Genomic DNA, 24,203 nt, shown 5'->3' with positions numbered 1-24,203 from the left:
GCAAACTAACTGTGGGGCTCAAAAAGCCCAAGCTGAACACTTAGTTTTAGTGACTCTGGGTTTGTCACATTTTCAGGCATCTGGTAAAGTAAATGTATACCCTCTGCAAAAGAATGTTAACTTTCATCCAGGCCTCAAAGAACTCTCAGATAAAGTTCCAAGGAACATGAGTTCACAATCAAAAATAGTGCAACGTGTCAGGAATAAGGCACCATGAGCAAGAGTCAGCTAGAAACACCAACTGCATATCAGACCTAATGTTACAGATACAGAAAACAGAATTGTCAGAAATAGGACTTTAAAAAAAAAAACACTGTTTACAAAAACAAAAGACATTAAAAATTGTGGCAAAAGAATAAGAGACTCAAAAATAAACAAGCCAGTTGCAGGGGATGGCAGAGGGAAGAACTTCTGGAGATAAAAATATAATACTTAAAATTAGAAACTCAATAGATACAGTTAAAATAAGCCTTTAAAATTTTTTTTAAATGTTATGTATTCTTGAGAGAGAGACAGAGCATGAGTGGGGGAGGGGCAGAGACAGAGAGGGAGACACAGAATCTGAAACAGGCTCAAGGCTCCGAGCTGTCAGCACAGAGCCCGATGCTGGGCTCGAACTCAGGAATGGTGAGATCATGACCTGAGCTGAAGTCAAGACACTTAACCAACTGAGCCACCCAGGTGCCCCTAAACATGAGCCTTTAAAAGCAGCTAAAGACTTAGTGAACTTGAAGATCTATCTTCAGAAATTAGCCAGAGGGCAACACAAGAAAAAAGTGATATGAAAGAAAGTTGAACTAACATGGAGAACAGAGAAGGTCCATTGTGGATCTAATCAGAGTTCCAGAAGGAAATGATAGAGAAAATGGGAAATACGTAACATTTAAAGAGATAGTGATTGAAAACTATATAGAACTAATTAAAACAAAACAAAACAAAAAACACTTCTCAGATTTAGATTTAGGAAGAAAACAGAAAAATGGAAGCAAAAAGATAATAGTATCTTCAAAGTGCTGACAGAAAATAAGTGTCAGTAAAACCAGTATTTCCAAAATAAGGATGAAATAAAAATATTTTCAAGCAATAATTTAAAAGTGAGAACATTTACAATGAACTAATCCTAATTATAAGAATTTCTATAAGCTCTACTTTAGGTAGAAAGATGATCCCAGAAGGAAGAAGACTGACCTACAAAACAAAGTAGTAAATATGGGTATAACTAAAATGAAATAGGTTACTTTTAAAACTGATATTGTTTTGGGGCACCTGGGTGGCTCAGTCAGTTAAGCATCCGACATCAGCTCAGGTCATGATCTCGTGGTTTGTGAGTTCAAGCCCCGTCTATGCTGACAGCTAAGAGCCTGGAACCTGCTTCGAATTCTGTGTCTCCCAATCTCTCTCTGCCCCTCCCCTGCTCATGCACTCTCTCTCTCAAAAATAAATATTTTTAAAAATAATAAAATAAACAAAAATAAAAATGGTATTATTTTTAAAATGTCATTTACAGTTAAAACTAAAATATTGAACAGAAGTTTGTAAATTTGTATGTGACTGGAATTAAAGCATTCTGAGTTCCTTGTAATATTCTGACGGAAGCTATAAATATTAATTAGACTTAGAATTTGCTACGTTGACTATGCATGATAAAGTTTCTATACTAATCACTAAAGGAATAGAAACAGTGTATAGTTTTGAAACTAAAAAGGGAAGAAAGAATGTGGGGTGGGGAAGTAATCTTTCAATCCAAAAAAGAAAAAAAAATGAGGGGGAAAACGGGCAGGATGAATAAAGACAAAAATAAGATGGCAGAAATAAATCCAAATATATCAATAAACACAATTAATAATTGGACTCAACTCACCAGTTAAGAAAACATATTGCCAGAACACACGAAAGAAAAAACAGAATCCATCTATTTCCTGTTTACCAAAGAGACAGCTAAAACATAACGTCACAGAAAAGTTGAAAGTAAAACAATAGAAAAAGGTATACTAGGAAAATAGTGGCCAAAAGGAAGCTGGTGTGGCCTATATTAACATGAAAAAAACACTCTCATTAGGAGATATTTTAAAAGGCAAAGGGCCAGAGGTTCACTAGGTATCCTTAAAAGATTCAATTTGGGGTGCCTGGGTGGCTCAGTTGGTTAAGCGTCCGACTTCGGCTCAGGTCATGATCTCACTGTTTGTGAGTTTGAGCCCTGCATCAGGCTCTGTGCTGACAGCTCAGAGCCTGGAGCCTGCTTTGGATTCTGTCTCCATCTCTCTCTGCCCCTCCCCACGTGTGCTCTGTTTCTCTGTCTCTCAAAAATAAATAAATGTAAAAATAAAAAATTTTTTTTAAGATTCAATTTTCTAGTAAGATATAAGAATTCTAACTGTTTGTGGCTAATAACACAGCATCAAATGTATAAAGGAAAAGTAGGCAGGAACATAAGGAGAAAATGAGAAATATCAAATCAAAGCAGGATGTTCAATTATACCTCTCTCAGAAATTAATGAATGACACATATAAAACTCAGAATAAAAATAGATTTAAATAACACAATTAACAATGGTGCCTGGGTGACTCAGTCGGTTAAGTGTCTGACTCGGTTTCAGCTCTGGTAATGATCTCACGGTTTCATGAGTTTGGGCCCCACGTTGGGCTCTGCGCTGGCAACACGGAGCTTGCTTGTGATTCTCTCTCTCTCCCTCTCTCTCTGTCCCTCCCCAACTCATACTGTCTCTGTCTCCCTCAAATAAATAAACTTAAAAAAAAAAAAAACCAACACAATTAACAAGTCTGATCCAAATGGACATGTTATATGTAAAACACATTTATAGACTAGACATTCTTTCCATGCACACACAGGACAATTACCAAAAAATGATCTTGTAACAGACCACAAAGTAAGTATCAAGAAACATAACATACAGACCCCATTCTCTGAACCATAGCACAGGTAGGCTGAAACCAGCAACAAAGAGATAACTTAAAACATAAGCTAGGAACTTCTACTTTTAAGCAATGCAGGTGTCAAAAATAAATATAGCGAAAATCAGTAAACACTGAACTGGAAAACTAGAAAATAACAACAACAACAAAAAAACAGTATCAAAACCTGTGGGATGCATGAAACAGTACTTAGAGGGAATTTTATAGTCTCAAATGTTTATATTAGAAAAGAAGAAAGTTTAAAAATCGATGAACTAGACATGGCACTTAAGAGGTTAAGAATAAAATAACCCTCTCCCAAAAATAAAAGGAAGGAAATGATAAAGAAATTAATAAACTAGAAAACAAGGAAACAATAGAATATCAACAGAGCTAAAAATGGGTTCTTTGAAAAGATTTTTTAAAAATCTGACAAATTCTGGCAAGAATAATAAAATAAAACCTTAGGAATTAAAAGGAACATAAATAAAAGAAGGAAAAAATTGAAAAAGTAAAAGGTTATTGTGAGAAATGGTATGTCGATAATTTTTAGGAGGAAATGGATAAATTCCTATAAAATATAAATCACCAAAAGTGACTCACATAGAAAAAGAAAACCTCAAAGGTCCTATAAACATTTCTTCACATTCTATCAGCAATTTAAAATATCCCCAGGAAAAATACTTAGTCTAGACAGCTTTAGAAATGCATCTACCAAACATTTAGGCAACAGATAATGTCAGTCTTTGTCAAGAGACTAGAAAAAGAGGGGCGCCTGGGTGGCGCAGTCGGTTAAGCGTCCGACTTCAGCCAGGTCACGATCTCGCGGTCCGTGAGTTCGAGCCCCGCGTCGGGCTCTGGGCTGATGGCTCAGAGCCTGGAGCCTGTTTCCGATTCTGTGTCTCCCTCTCTCTCTGCCCCTCCCCCATTCATGCTCTGTCTCTCTCTGTCCCAAAAATAAATAAACGTTGAAAAAAAAAAAGAGACTAGAAAAAGAGCATGTATGTCCCCAAGTCATTTTTTAAGATTAGTATTATGTAGCTACCAAAACCTGAAAAAAACAGTATCAGAAAAAGAAACTTCAAGCCATTATCACTCACAATAATTGATGCAAGAAAATTTCCTAAATATTTGCAAACTGAACCAGCAACGCACAAACAAAATAATAACGTTAATGATAATGATAATAATAATAATGTATTGTGACCAGGATAGATTGTTTCAGAAATGCAAAGTTGTTTCAGCAATTAAAAAAAAAAATCCTATTAATGTAATTCACCACATTAATAGATTAAAGGAACACCACATTTACAGATCAAACAAATTATATAAACACCTCAACAGATACATAAAGAACATGCAATAATGTTTCACATCATTCATGATAAAAACTCTTAGCTAACTGGGAATCATTCACCTGAAACACCAGTGGTGTAACATAAAAATATTCACTTTTAAATTAGAGCAGATAAGAATACTCTCTATTATCAGTTACATAGAATATTGAATTGAATGTCCTCGCCAGTGCAATAAGGAAATAATAAAGAGAAAAAGAAATTTAAAGTACACAGAAGAATAAAAACTGTGATTAATCACACATTATATGACCAACTACACAGAAAACCCAGAAAAATTATCCAATCAGTGGGATTAATAAGAGAATTTAGCAAAGTTTCTGAATATAATGTCAGCATATGAGAATAAATTTCATTTATATACAAGCAAAAAATTATTAGATAATGTACCTTTAAAATCCAAGTAAAAATACAATAAAGCATACAATTACTAGAACTAAAATCTAATAAAAGTTGTACCACACTTTTTTGGGAAAAAAAATATAAAATTTATAGAAAAACATTAAAGAATACCTAAATAAATGGAAAGAGATCATATCCATGTTTAAAAGACAATATTATAAAAATGCTTTCCCCAAATTGATCCAAAAATTCACTCAATCACAAATCACAACAGAAGCCGACAAGCTGATTGTAAAATTGACATGGAAAAAAATAATAATAAAATAAAATAAAGAAAATTGAGATGGAAAAAGCAAAGGACAAGAATAGCAACGACACTCTTAAAAATGAATGAGGTAGAATATTTCCTTTACCAGGTATGAAGCCTTGTTATAAAGCTATAGTAAATAAGACAGTGGAGTATTAGCGCAGGGAAAGACCAATGGAACAGAATAGATAGCCACAAACCAACCCACACTTTTATGGAAACCTGATATATGACACAATTGTCATTACAGATCAAGAAAGGATAGGTCATTCTGTGATGATATGAATTCACCGGTTACCTACATGGGAAAAAATAAAAAGAAATCCAATCTCTACTTCACACTTTGCACATAACACAAATCAATGCCAGATGGAATAAGGACTTAAGTATGAAGTAAGCAAGATTTCAGAATTTTAGAATTGTGAGGACAAAATGCAGACTAATATCCCCTTTTGAAAAGAAAATTTAAACAAGGCAGAGAGGGAAGGAAGGAGGGAGCAAGGGAAGGATGAAGTAATAGCCCAAGAGATCCAAAATATAAATGACAGGAATTTCAGAGGAAGAGGGCTTAAAAATGACTAGAAATTAAGGAAACTAACCGAATAGCAGAATTTTTGAAGAGCTGATTCTTTGGATGAAAAACAACCATAAAAGTAAAAAAGATAAGTAACATAAATCACAAAATTAGGAATGAAGATGAAAACGGGATAGATACAGAAATGTTTTTTCTTTTATTGTAGTAATAAATACAAAGCCACGGTAATGTAATAAGCAATATCTGGGGACATCAAGCTACCAAACTGACAGAAATAGAGAGTGATCAAAAACTCCCCTTCCCAAAAAGGTCCTGGGCCCAGTTTTATAAAGAAGTGCAGGGTAGGGGCGCCTGGGTGGCGCAGTCGGTTAAGCGTCCGACTTCAGCCAGGTCACGATCTCGCGGTCCGTGAGTTTGAGCCCCGCGTCGGGCTCTGGGCTGATGGCTCAGAGCCTGGAGCCTGTTTCCGATTCTGTGTCTCCCTCTCTCTCTGCCCCTCCCCCATTCATGCTCTGTCTCTCTCTGTCCCAAAAATAAATAAAAAACGTTGAAAAAAAAAATTTAAAAAAATAAAAAATAGAAAAAAAAAGAAGTGCAGGGTAGTAGATGCATCTTACAATTATATAAGGTATACATTCCTGAAAATCTAGAATGCAAAATTCACGTAACAGCACCATTTTCAAGAAGAAATAAGTATCCTACCTATCAGCTACACCATAAATACAATTTGCTTGGCTGCCACCTTTTAAATTACATGACTGTTAGTCATTTTTCACATTTAGGTTGATTCATATTACTAGACATTTTGTACATAAAACAAGACTATTAAATGTTTACATCATGAAATTGCCAACATGCATAATTCAGATTCATAGAGTGGCTTTAGTGTATTTTCAAACCTTTAAGAAACAGTAATTCCATGCCATAGAAACTGTTCAAGAGCACAGAAAATGAGAACACCTCAAAAAAGTATTTATGAAACTTATAATTCTGATGTCAAAACCTAACAAAGACCACTTAAAAGTAACACTTATTGGGGCGCCTGGGTGGCTCAGTCGGTTAAGCGTCTGATTTCGGCTCAGGTCATGATCTCACGGTCCGTGAGTTCAAGCCCCGCGATGGGCTCTGTGCTGACAGCTCAGAGCCTGGAGTCTGTTTCAGATTCTGTGTCTCCCTTTCTCTCTGACCCTCCCCCGTTCATGCTCTGTCTCTCTCTGTCTCAAGAATAAACGTTAAAAAAAAATTAAAAGTAACACTTATTAATAGACATACAAAAATACTAAATAAGAGCAAATCCAACTCATAATATAGACTAGAAGTTCTTTCAAACTTGCCCTTACCGAGGATCAACAAACACTATGCTTTCCCCCTGCTAACAGTGTAAGGTGCAAAGCCAGCTGAGAGCCTGCAGCTAACCTAGTATGCCCACTACAGCACCCACCGGGGCGCTGCGTGCTTAAGAGTCACTGTGCTGGTCCCAAACCTGTTTATGCCGTTGTACTAACAGGGTAATTAGATCAGTAAGTCAATGTTAAAAACTGAGAACAAACTGAGGGTTGATGGGGGGTGGGAGGGAGGGGAGGGTGGGTGATGGGTATTGAGGAGGGCACCTTTTGGGATGAGCACTGGGTGTTGTATGGAAACCAATTTGTCAATAAATTTCATATATATAAAAAAAAAAAAGATCAGTAAGTCAATATTACAAAAACATATAAAAATTGAATTTAAGGGGCACGTGGGTGGTTCAGTCAGTTAAGTGTCCAACTTCAGCTCAGGTCATGATCTCAAGGTTTGTGGGTTCAAACCCCACATTGGGCTCTGTGCTGACAGCTCAGAGCCTGGAGCCTGCTTCAGATTCTGTGTCTCCCTCTCTCTCTGCCCCTCCCTGCTCACGCTCTGTCTCTCTCTTTCTCTCTCTCAAAAGCAAATATTTAAAAAAAAATCCTTTTTAAGAAAAACCATCTATTCTAAGAATATGAATTTAATGATTTTTTTTAACTCACGAAAATTAAGTATGAGTGAGATTTTTTTTGAAGTTTTTATTCAAATTCCAGTTAGTAAATATACAGTAAAATATTAGTTTCAGGTGCACAATACAGTGATTCAATCAGTGAATTTAATTAAATAGGTGGTGGGGGGGTAAGGAGTGCACCTGTTGTGATGAGCACTCAATGTTGTATGAAAGTGTTGAATCATTAGTGGGATTTTTTTAAGGGAAGGTATGGGAAGGAGGAATCCTAAATTTTTAGAAGGACTCCACAGTCTGGTTTTTCTGCAGGTATCATTAAAATCTCACCAAACTTTAATAAACCTACAGGAAAAATCATAGATAATGCATTTTGGATGTGGCTTATACCAGGAGGATGAGAGGACGACACTCCAATAGCAGATCCAGACGGAAGGAGGCCTTGGCACATGTCAAATGATTAGCATGGGAAGATACACAGGTGGGTCAGAAATAAAATGTTTATGGTGTATATGCATGAATTTTAATCAGTCCCATTCAATCACCTTTTTCAATTAGCCAACCAACTACCTGTCGTGATTGCATCGGATCAGAGAACTTCAATTATAGGAAATTATAATACCATGACCAACTGACCAATTCAGATTTATCCCAGGAATGCACGAAAATTATACATCATATTAATGGAACAATATCAAACAAAATAATCATCTTGATAAATGCCAAACAGCAGTGGATAAAGTTAAACTCCTATACCTAATTTTTAAACTATTAACAAACTAATAGTAAAGGGCACAACCTTGGCAAAATCAAGAATATCTATCTTAAATTACTAATCATTATCATAACTAATGGAAAAATGGTAGAAGCTTTTCATTAGAATCAGTAACTACATATGTTTGCTCACTAGCATCGCAATTATCAAATGTTATTCTGGAAACAGGAAGAAGGTATACTTATTAGAGAGATAGTGACATATTTATTGCTGTTTGAAGAAAACAATCTTACCTGCCTGGAAAATCCAACAGAATCAATGAACAACTCTCAGGATTGATAAAGGAGCTCACTAAAGAGCATGTTTCAAAGTATACATACAAAATATTGTTTCCCTATATTCTAATAATAAATAGCTAGACCCAATCATTTTTTTAAAAAGATATTCCCTGTAGGGAATAAACAAAGGCTATAAAATGCCAAGGATTAAATGTAACACAAAATGGGCTAAAACTATCTAAAGTAAACAAAAATAACTCCTCTAAGAAACAAAATATAATACACAAGTGGAAATTAAAACTAAAATTAGGGGCGCCTGGGTGGCGCAGTCGGTTAAGCGTCCGACTTCAGCCAGGTCACGATCTCGCGGTCCGTGAGTTCGAGCCCCGCGTCAGGCTCTGGGCTGATGGCTCGGAGCCTGGAGCCTGTTTCCGATTCTGTGTCTCCCTCTCTCTCTGCCCCTCCCCCGTTCATGCTCTGTCTCTCTCTGTCCCCAAAATAAATAAAAACGTTGAAAAAAAAAATTAAAAAAAAAAAAAACTAAAATTAAATGGGGGTGACTGGGTGGCTCAGTCGGTTGAGCATCCAACTTTGGTTCGTCATGATCTCTCACTTCGTGGGTTCAAGCCCCTCGTGGGGCTCTGTGCTGACAGCTCAGAGTCTGGAGCCTGCTTTGGATTCTGTGTCTCCCTCTCTTTCTGCCCCTCCCCTGCTCGCTCTCTCTTGCTCTCTCTCTCTTAAAAATAAATAAATGTTAAAAAAATTTTTAATTAAAAAAATTAAATGTCCAATGATACGGGAGTGGTAAAACTTTATGGATGGCTATATAATGGGATTACATGTAGCCATGTTTTTAAAGAATATAAAGATATGGGAAAACATTCATGATATACTTTTAAGTAAAAGAAAGTGCAGATTACAATATGATTCCAAATTTGTTTTTAGACAAAAGTATGCACACATGCATAAAAGATATCTAAAAACGTGAGCACATCAAAATCTTTTTTTGTAATTTTTTTGAAGTTTATTTATTTATTTTGAGAGACAGAGAAAGAGAGTGGGGGGCAGAGAGAGAGAGAATTCCAGCAGGTTCCGCACTGTCAGTGTGAAGCCCCGTGAGGGGCTCAAACTCCCAAACCGTGAGATTATGACCTGAGCCAAAACCAAGAATTGGATGCTTAACCAACTGAGCTATCCAGGTGCCCCATGAGCACATCAAAATCTTAACTGTGATTATCTCCAACTGGTAGGAATACAGGTGGTTTTCACTTTCTGCTTTGCACTCTTTTGTTTTCTATATTTTCTACAATGGGTACATCAGAAAAAATTAAAAAAATATATTGCCTCTTCCTAGAAATCCATAATCCAAAATCTACTACAGGAATCCCTCCCCCCGACAGCATGAACAGAATTTAACAATGGGCGGGTTCCATCTCTTAGGGCTCCCCCAGCAGCTCAGGAGCTGCTCTGGCCCTCAGCATGGGACTTCATGAGTGCAGGGTGAAGGCTAAATGCCCAAGTCATCTTCCTGGAGGGACCCATGACCCCCCAAGATGACACCAAGGAAATCAGCCCAGCTGTAGACTGTGGGCCCCAGCATACTTCTTAGAATCTGCTCAAGACAACCAGGGTTCCTCAGTCACACTTTCATGCCTCTGGGAGGGGCAGAGAAAATCAACCTGCCATTGCCCACAGAAGCTTCTCGTGTCCTGTTTTCCAGAGGTCAGGATCTAATTTAGAGACTTCCCTGTTTCCACTGGCCCATGTGATCCCAACCAACCCTCTAGCCCTCATGCAGGTAAACAGGATTAAGGTAAATCCCAAGATGCACTAAGAGATAACTCAGGGATGTCTGTTTCTGAGAACCTTCCCTGAGCTTGCCCCCCACCCTCCACCACTACACAGGGCAGGTAACTGTTTTCTGCTGGGTCTCAGGAAATACAGTCGACACTTGACCAACATGGGCTTGAACTATATGGGTCCACCAACACACAGATTTTTTCAATGAATACAGTGCATACAGTACTGTAAATATATTTTCTCTCCCTTACGATTTTTCTAACATCATTTTCTTTTCTCTAGCTTAGTTTATTGTAAGATATATGTACAATAATATACAGTACATAATACATTTAACATACAAAATATGTTATGTTATGACTATTTGTTATCAGTAAGGCTTCTGGTCAACAGTAGGCTATTAGTTCAGGTTTTTGAGGGGTTAAAAGTTACCGAATTTTCTACTGTGTGGGGGCTGGTGTCCCTAACCCCCACATTGTGCAAGGGTCAAATGTACTTCCTTTCTTCCCTTCCCACTCTCCTTCCTCTGTTCTCTTCCTTAACTCCCTACCCCCGCCCCCAGCCCCCCAGGGAAATCAAAGAGCCCACAAATAGGTAAACAATACATACATGAGGACTGGATGGAGAGGATGCCATGTTAGTGGGGGCAGAGCCCGACAGACCATCTGCAAGCTACAAATTAAACACTCTGGTTAGCAACAGGGTTAGAGAAACCACTTCAGGGAAGACTGGACAGCCCCCAAGGACGTAGAGCTCTCCAACCAGGGAGGCTGCAAAAGTTGTGGAAGGAACATGTGTTTTGGAGTTGGATAAGACTGGGTCCAAATCCTGGCCCCACTGCTTTATCAGCTGCATGACCCTGGTCAAGCCCCCTGACCTCTCTGAGTCGGCATCTCCATCCAGAGAATAGGCATAAAGCCCAGCTCATAGGGCAGCAACGAGTATAGAGGAGATGCAGGCCGCACACACCCAGCACAGGTGAGGCACGCAGAAGGGGCTCAGCCAATGCCTGTCTCTTGCCCGCATTCTCACTACCCTTGGCACCACTGACTCAATGCCTTCCCTGCCTTTCAAACTTCCCCATCTCATACATACTCCAAGCTCCCCATCATCCCTGGTGGTTTCTTCTAACAGCTGAACTACATCAACCCCTGCTTGGGCATGGTTCCTAAGCTAGTACCTGTTTCTGAGTCTTTTCTATTCAAGGACAACAACCAGGGCGTCATACGGCTTCCCCGAAGCCTATATAAGGGGGGGCTTTATGAGTCTTATAGTCCAACATGCCATTGCTATATTAAAGAGAACTTTCTGGGGGCGCCTGGGTGGCGCAGTCGGTTAAGCGTCCGACTTCAGCCAGGTCACGATCTCACGGTCCGGGAGTTCGAGCCCCGCGTCGGGCTCTGGGCTGATGGCTCAGAGCCTGGAGCCTGTTTCCGATTCTGTGTCTCCCTCTCTCTCTGCCCCTCGCCCGTTCATGCTCTGTCTCTCTCTGTCCCAAAAATAAATAAACGTTGAAAAAAAAATTTTTTTTTAAAAATAAAAAATAAAGAGAACTTTCTGCATCCTCTTCTGGCTTTGGATCCTTGTCTGGAATCTTCTGGTACTGTGACTCAATACTTTATTGTGTGAATCCGTGGGTTACAGGGCCCAGACGGCCTCAGGGGTCAGGACTGGAGACAAGTGACCACTACAATGGTCCCAGAGAAGGTGATGGGGCTCTGGGTGGATGAGTATTAGTCTAGGTAGACAAAGACAGGAGATGCATTTCAGGCAGAGAGGATAACAAGTGCAAAGGAGCAGGGGCACCTGGGTGGCTCAGTTGGTTAAGCATCTGACTCTTGATTCCGGCTTAGGTCATGATCTCTCAGTTCATGAGTTCGAGCCCTGCATTGGACTCTGCACTGACAACGCAGAGCCTGCTTGGGATTCTCTCTTTACCTCTCTCTCTGCCCTATCCCCACTTGCACTAGCTCTCTCTCTCTATCTCAAAATAAATAAATAAACTTTTTTTTTTAAGTACAAAGGGATAAATGAATAAAATGCAGCACATTCAAGAAAGCAAATGGCTCAGCTTTGGAAGGCAGGCACTGGGCAGTGGGCAAATAAGGCTGAGGGGCTCAGGAGACCAGCAGGGACGCAGACACCCACGGTTAAGCCCTCTCTGCCTTTGAGCCCTGAATAGGGGGCTCTGAGAGACGCCACAGGAGGCTGAGCTCCAGGCAGCCCTCCCCTCCTTGGCAGAAAAAGCCTGGGAGACACATTCACCTGGGGGTCAGAAAGGGCTCAGGAAGGACAGGATGAAGACGGCTGAGACCTGGAGGGGAGTCTTGGAACCACAGACCCGTCCCTGCTTTGTGAAGAAGGCATCACCGAGGGGGACCCTAGCCTCCCCTAAACTAGTCTCATGGCTGTTCAGAGCCAGAAGCACAGGCAGGAGGGCAGAATGGCCGGTGGGCACCAGGCCAGGTCGCTGGATGGTGCTGGGGTGCTGGCCACATGTTGGTGGATGCGGTGTGACCCCTGGCATAGACTGGATGAACTCCACACAACCCGCCCCCCCCCAGCCGCCTCTGCCCCTCCTGCTCTCATCCTGAGCCTCACAGAAGCCTTATTGTTATTTTTAATACAGTTTGTTTTTAGAAAGGTGAGAGGGAAACCGGCAGTTCACCAGAGCAAGAGGGAGAAAAAATAAAGCTAAACATAGTGCTCCAAAGATCTGGTCCAGCTTCCGAAATTACACGTTCTCCTTTGGGACGTGGGCATAATTTGCCGCTCCAGTTCTGGGAGCACGTTGCCACCTTCACAGCATCCCAGAGACTATAACTGGAGCGGCAGGCTCAAAATGAGCCCAAGCTAGGAAGCCAGGGAGCGGCCAGCCTCAGCACCCCACCCCACAGCATGGGGAGCAGGTCTTCAAACCTTCTGATGCCTTCTCCACACCAGCCTCCAATACACCTCACACACACACACACACACACACACACACACACACACACACACATGCAGTCCCACTGCCAAGCCTCTGCTCCCACTCCTCTGCCCACCAGGAAAGTCCTCCTCTCCCCTCTGCTGTTCTAACTCCACCAGCCTTCACAGCCTTTCTCTCATCTGGTCACCCCCTCCCCAGAAGCTTTCCTGATCACTTAGCCCATGCCGACCCACAGGGCCAAGAGAGTCCACAATCTTCGTCCCTTGCTGATAAAGCATCTCACTGGAGACCAGCTACACACGTCTCATCTCTCCCAACTAGCGTGAAAATTTCAAGGTGTTCTTTCTTTATGCCTCTTCAACCTGCGCGTAGTCCCCACACCCACGCCCGGAAATTCTCCTTCTCTGGAGACACAGAGGAGCCCCCCTACCCAGGGTGGGCTCTCAGAATGATGGGCAAGAGTCACCCCTGACCGGGCGACTCCAGGGGCATCTCAGTGCCTGCAAGGTGGGTGATGTGTGGGGTAGGCAGGGGCACCACCTCTACTCTGAGCTTCAAGACCCTCTGTAGGTGATGGGGGGGGGGTGCTCTGGGTGTGTCCCGCACAGCCTTTCTCACCCCCTCTTCTTAATCAGAACCCCAAGAACCAGCTTCATGAAAAAGCAGGTTAGCAAACAGAGACCCCAATTTTGTTTTCAGGAGAGAAATGGGATCTGATTCAGAATCAGAGACAAAAAGAGAAGCCCAGGGGGAAAGGAAAGGATGGGAAGGATATGTTGGTAGCTGTTCATTCAGACTGTGCCTTGGTTGGAGATGATGCCTGTTTGCTCATAATTATCCTATATTTTCCAAATTTTATGTAATTAACATGTATTTGTAACCAGAGAAAATTAAGAGATCCTTTTTAATTTTTTTTAACATTTTATTTTTGAGAGACAGAGTGCGAGTGGGGGAGGGGCAGAGAATGCCAGAGACAGAATCGGAAGCAGGCTCCAGGCTCTGAGCTGTCAGCACAGAGCCCGACGTGGGGCTCGAACTCACAAACCGTGAGATCACGACCTGAGCCAAAGTCGGAGGCTTAACCGACTGAGCCACCCAACTGCCCCAATATATAAAAGCAGAGCACTAAATGGAATGAAATAACCTCTGTGCCCCCTCTTTGAGGATATACCCAGCCCTGCCCTCAGAATGTTAAAAGTCAGGGCCGTGATTCCTGCAAAACCACTCCTGAGTCTAGACACACTCTCAGGAGCTTGCACACACAGCTGCTCCCAGCCTTCCCCACCTCTCACACACACTCATGTGTACACACTACACACACATGCACACGCACTACCCCATCCCCAGGCTATGGATCTAAAACCTACACAAAGGATAGACACACAAACCAAGAATAAACCATGGAACTAATTCACAGGAGCCTATCTCCTCCTCGCCTGGATCACCAGAGAGGAGTTCAAGAGGCCAGGCACGTGCTCACATGGGACCCTCCTCACCCCGAGATGGGTGCTGACCTAGGAGCCCTACGAGGCCGAGTGGACAGACCTGCTTATGTATACATTTTGGACCATCTCTAGAATTGGCCACTCCTGACAGAAACCAAACATTTCTAGAACCCTGAAAAACTCTCCGCCGTGAGTTTCAGCCCAATGACAACATCAGAACGAGTGTGAGACGACATTTCTAATGTGTGGCAGACTCATACTAGGAAATGAGCCGATGATGGTAAGCAGGTTCATCATGTACAACTAAGGAAGGGGATGGAAGTGACCAAGACAGAAGCCGGATCTCACAAGAGCAGATTTGAAACTGGGGAGGAGGCCTCAGCTGGGTCCAAAGTCAGGACCTAGTGAGCTCCGCAGTGGGGACCATGTCACCATGAGCACGAAACAGTCTGCTGAGAAACATGGGTTGGACAAAGAGGAGCCAGGAAAAATCCAAATTCTGCCAGACTTCTTGTCCCTCTAGCCCCCAGAGAGCAGAGACTTCTAGTCATCTGGGGAAGGGGAGAAGGGATGTGAGCCCAGCCAGAATTATCTGGCACACCATTTGGAACTCATATCCATTGCCTCCTGGATATGCCTCAGCATGCCTTGTCCTCTCAAGTGCCAAGGGATATGCAGGAAGGACGGAGGGAGCAAAAGATTTCCTGATCAACCAAATATGATCAATGGATCTCAGAGAAAAACACAATACAAAATTGGTTTTCCCCAAGTCCCCCATCAGACACCATCAGACCTGGGCTTCCTGGAGACCAGGACTGGTCTCCCTGCTGGCCTCAAGGTTCCTTGAGAGTAGGACAATGTCTTCTCAATCAGACAGGGAGCTCAATGAGGGCAAGGTCCATGCCTCCTCCATCAGAGCAAGCAGGTCTCACTTCTTCCTTCTCCTGGCCCACCTCTGAGGCCCTGACAGCCCAGGCCCTCCTCGTGTGGACACGCCTCCAGGAGCCCAGATTCCAGCTTCCCACCCTTTGCCTGGCCAGCAGCTCTAGCCCGTGTGGCCACGTGCTCCCACAAAGAGCGCAGACCCTGCACTGGCTCAGACCCCAGCCCCGGTTCACTCGTGTCAACGCCGGGAGGACGTCCAGACTGGGCCTCCTCACCGTCTGCCTCTGGCTGTGCTCGTAGCCAGCAGGACTCAAAATAGTCCCTCCCCATCTGAGTCTGTAGACATTTTGAGGGCAGCACACACAGAACGGAAATCCTGCTGGGCAAGCCCTGCACTTCCCTGCACAGACTCAGACAGCCCACTGAGGGGGCGGAAAACAGGAGCCAGGATTGGGTAGCCTGGAGTTTGGGGCTAATTATCTGCCTAATTCAGCTACAAACACCCACCCAGGCCAGAAGGCACTAGTATTAAACGTAGTTGAATCTTGGGTAGGGCCATCCAAAATTTCCACTTGGGTTTTCCCAGTCTAGAGAAGCTCCTTCTTAGACCCATTCAGAGAGTAGGCAGGCCATCCATCCATCCATCCACCCACACATCCACTCACGCATCCACCCATCCAGGTAGCCTTCACGGAACATCTCCTTTAAGCCAGTCCTGTGCTGGCATTGATGTCACACAAGAAATGCGCCCCAGTGACTGCCCTGAACCTGGTCTGGGGAAGGTGCTGACACTTGCAGAGACAATCAGGACCTAAAGAAAAGGCAGGGACCAAGATGCAGACAAGACTTGCAGGAAGAGGCGGTGGGGAGGGAGCCAGGGATGAATCCTGGAAGGAAGTGACCACACCTAAGCTGAGTCTTAAAGGATGACCAGGAGAAGAACAGAAGGTGTCCCCGGTGGAGAGGATGGTAGGAAGAACCCTAGAGAGTCACAGAGGTGGGAGAAACAGAGATCACGGTGCCGGTGAGGATTCTTAGCATCAGAGAAACCATAGAGCAAGACCTTGTCTCAGCTCAGCAGCAGCTAGGCCCAGGCTCACAGCAGAGATGTTCCTGTGGAAGTGGCAAAGGTAAAAGGTGCGCGAGTGAAAAAGAAGCAGAAATCAGCCCCGCGTGTCAGAGGGAAGACCCATGACAGGGCAGCTTGGAGGATCCTGAGCCCACCTTAGCACCCCACCCAGTGTGTTCTCTTGCTCCCAAGGCCAGTATTTGTTTGGTGGTTTAAAGAAATGAGACCATCCCAAAAAGGGATGCCATCTCTGGGTGAATAAATAGGCCAAGAGCCCAAGGACACAAGTACTGTCTACACAGGCTGGAGGCTCTGCCTCTGGGCAGCTGGGAAGCTCTGGGAAGCCAGCCCCAGATGCCAGGGGAGTGACCAGCATCATGCAAAGCCGGGAGAGGGGTGACAACCTGGAACAGATGCAGGTCAAGGTTGGTGCTCACGGTGAGGCCTTTCTTCATCTCCACTGTGGGAAGGACTGGGTGACCTTGGCCCTACAGGAACTAGAGCAGCCCAGGGCCCAAGGTGGGGAGAAGGCCTCTTGCTCAGTAAGAGATGCCACAGACCTCCTGCCATTCTGTTTGGCACTGGAGTCTGGGTCACCAACTGGCCCCTAAGTTGCTGAGTACCTGGCAAAAGGATGCCTCTTACCTGCCCACAGGGTTGGATTCCCTTGGAATAAGATTCCCCTTCTCTCTTTTCCTAGAGTTGGGAGGAGGGGGATGGGGCAAGAGGGACTATTGGCTTGAACACAGACCCCTCTTCTTCAGCTGCCTCCAAGGTGCCACCAAGCATGAGCCCATAGATGAATCTACCCATAAGGAGGGTTGTGGCTGGGGTAAGACAATGGGGCTGGAGCACCCCTAAAACTGCCTGGTCACTCCCTCCCCTGTCTTCCTTCTCTCTTATTTGCTGCCCCACCATGATTTCCTGAGTGATCTGCAGGGAGAGCCCTCAACACAGCCCTCTAGGTAGAGGGACCATTTTTTTTTCATGCTTTGAGGAAAATGATTGGGTCTTACCCAGGAGATCACACACAGACTTCCCCAACCCCTCCACCCCACTCCTGACCAGAATGAAAAGTTCGCATCTGGGTTCCTCCACCTATACAGTGTCTAGCCACCAGGGAGAGAGATGTCCGATAGAGGCTATGTGATAGGGAAGGGAGGGGGAAGGGCAGCCAAGGCCAATGAAGCTAGCATCTCTCCCAGGGGGCCCAGTTCTCATCTTACCTGGATGGGGATGAGGGGCTCCTTATCATCAATGTCAATGAGCACGTCCTCCCCAGGACTGAGTAAACTCACGTCATCTGTAGGGAAGATCAGTGTCCAGGCCTGGAAGGGGCTGGCTCTCTCAGGGGGCTCGCCCCTCTCCAGCCACAAAACTCAGCCAGGATACTGAGCCAAAAGGCCCTCAGTCTTCCACACTTCTCAATCTGTGTCTTTCTCCTCCCTCACCCAATTCTTCCCTCTCCTGTCTCTGTCTCTCCCACCTTCCCTCACATTCTCTGTCTTCCCAGTTCTCTCTCTCCCTCATCATGCCATGGAATCCATGCCTTTCTCTCTCCCTCAACTCTTCCCCTACCTCCTCCCTTTGCAGCCCTGGCCTCTCAGTAGCCCAGACCTAGGAGATGCCCCGAGGAAAGCAAGATGTCCACCCTTCTGGTCAGCTGAGCAGAAATGACTTCTCACTCACATCCTGCTAAGAGGAGAGCCTCGGGACACATCTTACCTGGGAAGCCCCACCTGCCCCAGCCCCTCTGCCCTGCCCTCTCCATCAACAGCCTCACCCCTACCTGGGCCGCCCTGCGGGGACGGACTCTCTTCAGAGTACTGGTCACACATGAAGCTCTCCAGGGAGCGGACGGTACACTGGCCCACCACAGGCCGGCGGCCAAACTGGCGGTTATCAATGACCTTGATCACGATGGGGGGACAGTAGAGCTCCTCCCTGGGCAGCATCTGGGCAGAGCAGGAGGGAAGCGCTGGACAATGGCCTGAACCCACCTCTGGGAGGTTTCGGAGGAGGGGGGCTCTCCTTCACAGGACAAGCTCAAAGAGCGGAGAATGACCATAAACCCACTCATAACCCCCAACAGCCATAAATCCAAAGTGGTGGTTGGCCAAGCCCAGGAGCTGGCCAGGGGACCAGAAGCCACACACCTTTTCTGTCTGCCTCCTGAATGCTGTATGCAGAGGCTGACTTTCCCCCACAGCCTTACCTTCCAAACACATCTAGCTCAGCCCAAAGTTACAACAAGTCTACTTTCCCTGAACCTTCACTGGCTGGGGAGGGGAAGAGGGGAGAAGTTGGCCCAGGACTCAACATTTCTTGCAGACAGTCCCCCCCAAGTGGATACTCAAGAGTTGGCTTACAGACCCAGATTCTTCCCCCTCCCAACCCCAGCCCCAAAAGCACTTTGAACACAACTTGAAATAATTTATATGCTCTCCTTCGGTGGCGGCTTTGGCTCAGCCAAGAGGAGGCTCCTGTTGACAGCCACTGGGCCTGGAATTTCTACAGTGCTTTCATCTTGCAAACCATTTTCCTTTCCTCAGGCTTGCCTTACTCCGGCCACTAGGCCCAGGCAGCCCGGGGAGCTGCAGAGGACTGGGGGCCTGAGGGCCATGGGGGTGAGCCCACAGCACGGCTGGGGGAGGACCCAGTCAGGGAGGGTTTGGAGGAACCATGGAAGGTCAGTCCTGGCAGGCCCCTGGGGGGAGCTCCAGCGGGCTGAGACCTGCCTTGAAAGGGAACAGTGGGTCCCTTCTGTGCACTTGGGATCTGGGCAGGAAGGAGCGAGCTGACCCCATCTGTGCTGCTCAGAGGCTTCCACTCTTCCAGTGAGGAGAGTGTGAGCTCTGCTTCCCCATTTTCACAGACGAATGAGGTGGGAAAGATGCCATGACCTACCCAGGATCCCACAGGGAGTCAGAGCAGACACCCGAGCTGCCCAGGGCCCTGAGGAAAAGTCTAGGCATCGGGACTCAGGAAGGAGATAATAGGGAGGCCAGGCTTACCACTTCCATGAAGAGGGTACAGATGTCAAAGTTGGGGTTCTTCCGGAGGTTCTTGATGACACAGGACTGCACGGTCTGGCCTCCACACTCCACCACAAGGCTGGGAGAGGAGATACTGGCCAGCTGGTAACTCTTCATGTTCCGCAGGCCCCATGCCAGGATCTGGGGACACAGAGTGAGGAGAGCAGCTGGAAAAGGCCCAGGAGAGGCTGGGGGCAGGAAGGGAAAAGGGCCAGGCTGCCTCCCCACCCCCCGCCCCAGAGCCAGGCTCACCTCTATGGCGGTACGCTGGAGCACTGGCTTGATGTTCTGGGGAACCATGTAGATGTTGGCCTCCCTCTGAGGCGGTGGGTACGGCAGGTCCGTGTCCTCCGACTGCAGGGGACGGCAGGTAGAACAGAGACAACAGTGGGAGGAAGGCCAGGGCAGAGAGATAAAAAAAGGGAAGGAGAGTCGGGGCCGAAAGAAGGACATGCACGGACAGACAGAAACAGAGAGGCAAAGGCACACAAGTAGGCAAACGGGCAGGCAAAAATGAGAAAACTGAGTCAGTTTTTGCCAGACGCCATATTCTCCAGGATCACAATTTGAGCATTCTGGCCCAGGATTCAGGTGACCTTGTTTCAAATGAACCCCAGGCCACCCCTCCTCCATAACGCAGGCTCTGATGCATCAGTGAGCTGCTCAGGGTCTCACCATCCCTGACACACACGACCATGCATGCACACACGACCATGTATGCACACATGCACACACACACACACACACACACACACACACACTGCCCACTTTCATCCTGGCACGTCCACGCCAGCCCCTCTTAATCCCAGAGAGGACCACGTATCCTCCTGCTAGCCTGGTTGTCTTGCCTCCAGGCTCAGACCCTCCCGACATACCATCCACCCTGGTGTCCCATCTCTGTCTCCATCCCCCACACCACACCCTCTAGACACCTGCCAGCTCCACACCCCCACCTCTCGCCTCCAGCCACCATCAGGACAGAACACTTGCTCTGTGAGCCAGAAAGACAATTCACAAACAGGAGAAGGGGACAGAAGTGGCCATCATCCACAGGCACTGAAGGGAGCTGCTGGGGAGGCTCCTTCACCACTATAGACCAGAGATGAAAACAGCATGTGTCAACTCTGCCTATTAAGGGTTTGCCAGAGAGACTTGGGCAAGAATCCTCAGTGATCATGAAGAAATACACGAGGAAGCAGCTGGGGCCAGGCAGGCACGCATATACCACTGTGGATTAAACAACTACCAAGTCTCACAATGGTTAGGAACATAGGTTCTACTCCACCAACTACCAAGCTAGCTAAGTTATTTCATCTCTCTCTGTGGCTCAATTTTTTCATCTATAAAATGGCTATTAAAGTTGCCAACCTCTCAAGATTAGTGTGAGGCCTGAAGAAGTTAACACAACCCTTAGAAGAATGGGTTCAGGCGAACCCTCAACAGGTCTACTAGCCCACGTGGCACCTTTGTGACAATTAAAGAAAGATGTCCCTTTCTTAAGACTCTTTACTTCCATGTCAGAAAATCGTCATACTTTACTGGTTTATTAGAACGAGACACTTTACTGCCACCTACTGGAAAATTGTTATAATAAATACAAATATATGATATCTGCCCTGGAAACTGTCTCTCTTTAGACACAGTGCCCTTGTGCAGTGCACAACCTACACGTCCATACAAGAAGGCCTTGACACTCAGGAGATGTTAACCATAAATAAAAGGACTATGCCAGATACTTTAGAGCTTGTCTTGTGTAATCTCATTTAACAAACAATAGAATCACTAGATTAATCCTCTAAGACTCTTGCTTTGGGCTCCTTCTCAAAGGATGGTGCATCCACGTACAAATGCCCTAACGTAGATGGTGGGAGCAGCTGGAGCACTGAAACACATTGGCTTCCTCCTCCCACAACCAACCCCAGCTGTCACTCTTGCCTGGTGACACACTGATGACACTACACTTCCCTGACCTGCAGCAGTAAGAAGTTCATTTCTAGAATCAGACAGACCTCAGTTCTGGTTCCAGCCTTGCTGCTTTCTAGCTGTTTGACCTTGGGCAAATTACTCAACGTCTGTGACTCATTACTCTCATATGAAGATCTGGGATAACAATACCCTTACGAGCTTGCTCCAACAATTCAATAAGAGAACAAACATAAAGTGTCTGGCACCCAGGAGCTGCTTAGTAAACTGCAGTGCCTGTAAGGATTACATTATTGTGGTCGGTACCATTGTGTTTACCATTAGTGTTCTCGATCTCCCAGGGTGACTCGAGGAGAACCAAGCCACCAGAAGCATCTCTCAGAACGACACTGGCTTCCTATGTATCCCTATGTCATGGGGCATAAAGTGAAGGAATTCACAGTCTTGCTCCAAACCTTCAGTGCAGGTGGCGTGACGTAGGAAGCACCTACATTTGTAGACGGGCTGAGAGACGAATGCTGTCGGGAGGAGGGGTGATGTGTGCTTCACCCTGGAGGCAGGGCCCTTTAAAAGAAGGGTTTTTCCTGAAGGCCTGCTCATGGTCTGTTCGTGGCCTGCTGAAGGCTGATGCCCACTCCAATGTGGGAGGGGGGCGCCCAGGGGTAAAAACCCAAGGACAAAAGGAGCAAAAAGAAGGGATCAGGGAGGCAGAAAGATCAAACCTTTCTCACGTGCTTGTAACATTCTCCTGAATCACCAGGAAAACTCATTAATATATTTCCCTGCCCAGAGCATTCCTCTCCAGGCCCCCAAACTCTGGGCAGTGTCCCTCCGATTCCTGTTTATCCTTCATTTCCATATGCCCTCTTTCCTCCCGGCTCTGTTGAGCTCTGTGGTGATGCTCCTCTCTACAGGCTGAGACCAGGATCCCCATTTTCAGGAACCTGTTTACGAGGAGGACAGGAAACAAGAACCTCCAGGAGGCTAGGCTCCAGTACCGTTTGGAGGAGGCCCTGGAGGAAGAAGGCAGGTGCACACAGCTGTGGAGCGCCAGGCCCGGCGGAAGCAGGAGGGAGAAACAAGCAGAGACAGTGGTTAGAGGTGTGTCCGCGGGCAGCTCCTTCAGCATGGCGTGAGGCCACCGTTCTCATCCCAATGCTATCCCCGTCCACCTCACTGTCCCCGGGGGTCCAGGGACATCTTTGCTCCCTGCCATTTGTCACCAGGATCCCTGCCTCTGCAGCCCATCCTCCACCCCCCGCCCGGCCTGCATGCCGCCACCACGGTCTTCTGCCCCCTCCGCACTGTGCACACTTCACTGCCCATCCCCGCCCTGTGGAGTTATCCCTGTACATCTACACCTAAAGGCTCTCTTGTTCCCCGACCCTGTCCCATCCTGTCCCCCACAATTCTTCACACTATCTGCTGGATCCTTCCCTTCCCCATTTAAAGATGGTCTCCCAGATCCAGCCCCAGCAGCTCTCTGCATCTTCAGGCAGCCTCCCTCCCTCTCCTCTCTCTCTCTCTCTGGAAAGTTCTGCCTCCATCCACTCCCTCTCAAGTTCGATTCCACAAGGCCCTCTGCCCAGTGCACTCAGCTCTGCCCCCTGCACCCCTGCCTCGGAAACTTCTCTGTCCAAAGTCAACCACAACCTGCTTGTAGCTCAGCCCAAAGGCCACTGGCAGGCTCCTGTCCTTCCCACTCCCTCAGCAGCATCCTGCCAGCTGACCTCAGCCTTCTTCCTGAAGCCATCCCTCTGGTGCCTTTACACTGCCCCTTCACCTTCTCCACCCTCACCCTCTGCTGGCTGAGTCTCCTCCTGTGCCCAGCCCTCTCCTGGGCTTTCTGCCCCCGGGCATCTCCCCTAAGCCCTGGACCCATATCCCCAACCTCTTAGAGCTCAGTTCACCTGTGCACCCTACTGGCCCCTAATGCTGAACTGGTCACAAACTAGATTCTCTAACTTTCCCCTCAAAACCTGCTCTCTCAGAAACCAGTCCCACCATCCACTTTGACAACCAACCAAAAAGCCCCATGCCACCTTGGCTCTCTTCCCCCACATCACGGTGCCCAATTGACCGCCTGGGGCCTTGGGGATTCTGTCTCCCAAACTTCTCGCATACTCATCCACCCGTCTCCTTCCCTTGGTTTGCACCCTCACCCTCTCTTGCCTGGATTCACTAGCATCCCCCTAAGTGGTCTCCTTGCGTCTGGTTTTGCAAATCCCTTCCCAAGAGCCAATGCATGCTGTACTCTGCAGCCAGCAGGAACTTTCTAAGAACGGCATTCTGTTTAAAACCCGTCCAACATTCCCCAGCCACTCAGGATGAAGCCCATACTCCTCGGCATGGCCTCCAAGACCCTCATCTACTAGTTCCTTCTGACTTCCTTGGTCTTGCCTCCCACTAGATAACCTTCCCTTCCGGGGTCCCGGACAGTGATGAGCCACTTCCCCGTACATGCTCAACCCGGCCCTTCTGAACACTAGCAGGTTGCAGGAGTCAGCACGCTCTCTTTACCTTTGAGGCTTGGAGTTGCTGGTCCCTCTGTCTGAAATGCTCTTCTGCCCACTTCATGTGGCTACATCCTACTCAGACTTCAGATCTCCATTTAAATCTTCCCTGGTGTCTCGAGCTCAAGGTAAGCTGCCACAGCAACGTGACTCACTCCCATTGAAAGACCACCACCCTGTGCCATCTCTGTGT

The 24,203-nt window shown here is 46.2% G+C and overlaps 1 protein-coding gene across 16 annotated transcripts in view; it reads right to left on the bottom strand.

Moving 5' to 3' along the window:
• The window catches only part of DYSF (dysferlin), a 227,109-nt gene that overhangs the window by 48,839 nt on the left and 154,067 nt on the right, over positions 1-24,203 (bottom strand). For 8 of the 16 annotated variants that reach the window (XM_030310815.1, XM_030310817.1, XM_030310821.1 and 5 more), the window contains 5 exons: positions 19,827-19,928; positions 19,554-19,715; positions 18,329-18,494; positions 17,766-17,842; positions 10,821-10,883 (listed from right to left, as the gene is read on the bottom strand). In XM_030310815.1, the coding sequence (XP_030166675.1) occupies positions 10,821-10,883; positions 17,766-17,842; positions 18,329-18,494; positions 19,554-19,715; positions 19,827-19,928 (570 nt within the window). The remainder of the gene's footprint in view (positions 1-10,820; positions 10,884-17,765; positions 17,843-18,328; positions 18,495-19,553; positions 19,716-19,826; positions 19,929-24,203) is intronic. The other 8 variants (XM_030310819.1, XM_030310823.1, XM_030310828.1 and 5 more) reach the window with 1 other exon arrangement.

Source organism: Lynx canadensis, chromosome A3 (assembly GCF_007474595.2).
Source record: "Lynx canadensis isolate LIC74 chromosome A3, mLynCan4.pri.v2, whole genome shotgun sequence".
NCBI classification, from domain to species: domain Eukaryota; kingdom Metazoa; phylum Chordata; class Mammalia; order Carnivora; family Felidae; genus Lynx; species Lynx canadensis.
This window is presented reverse-complemented; position numbering and strand designations above follow the sequence as displayed.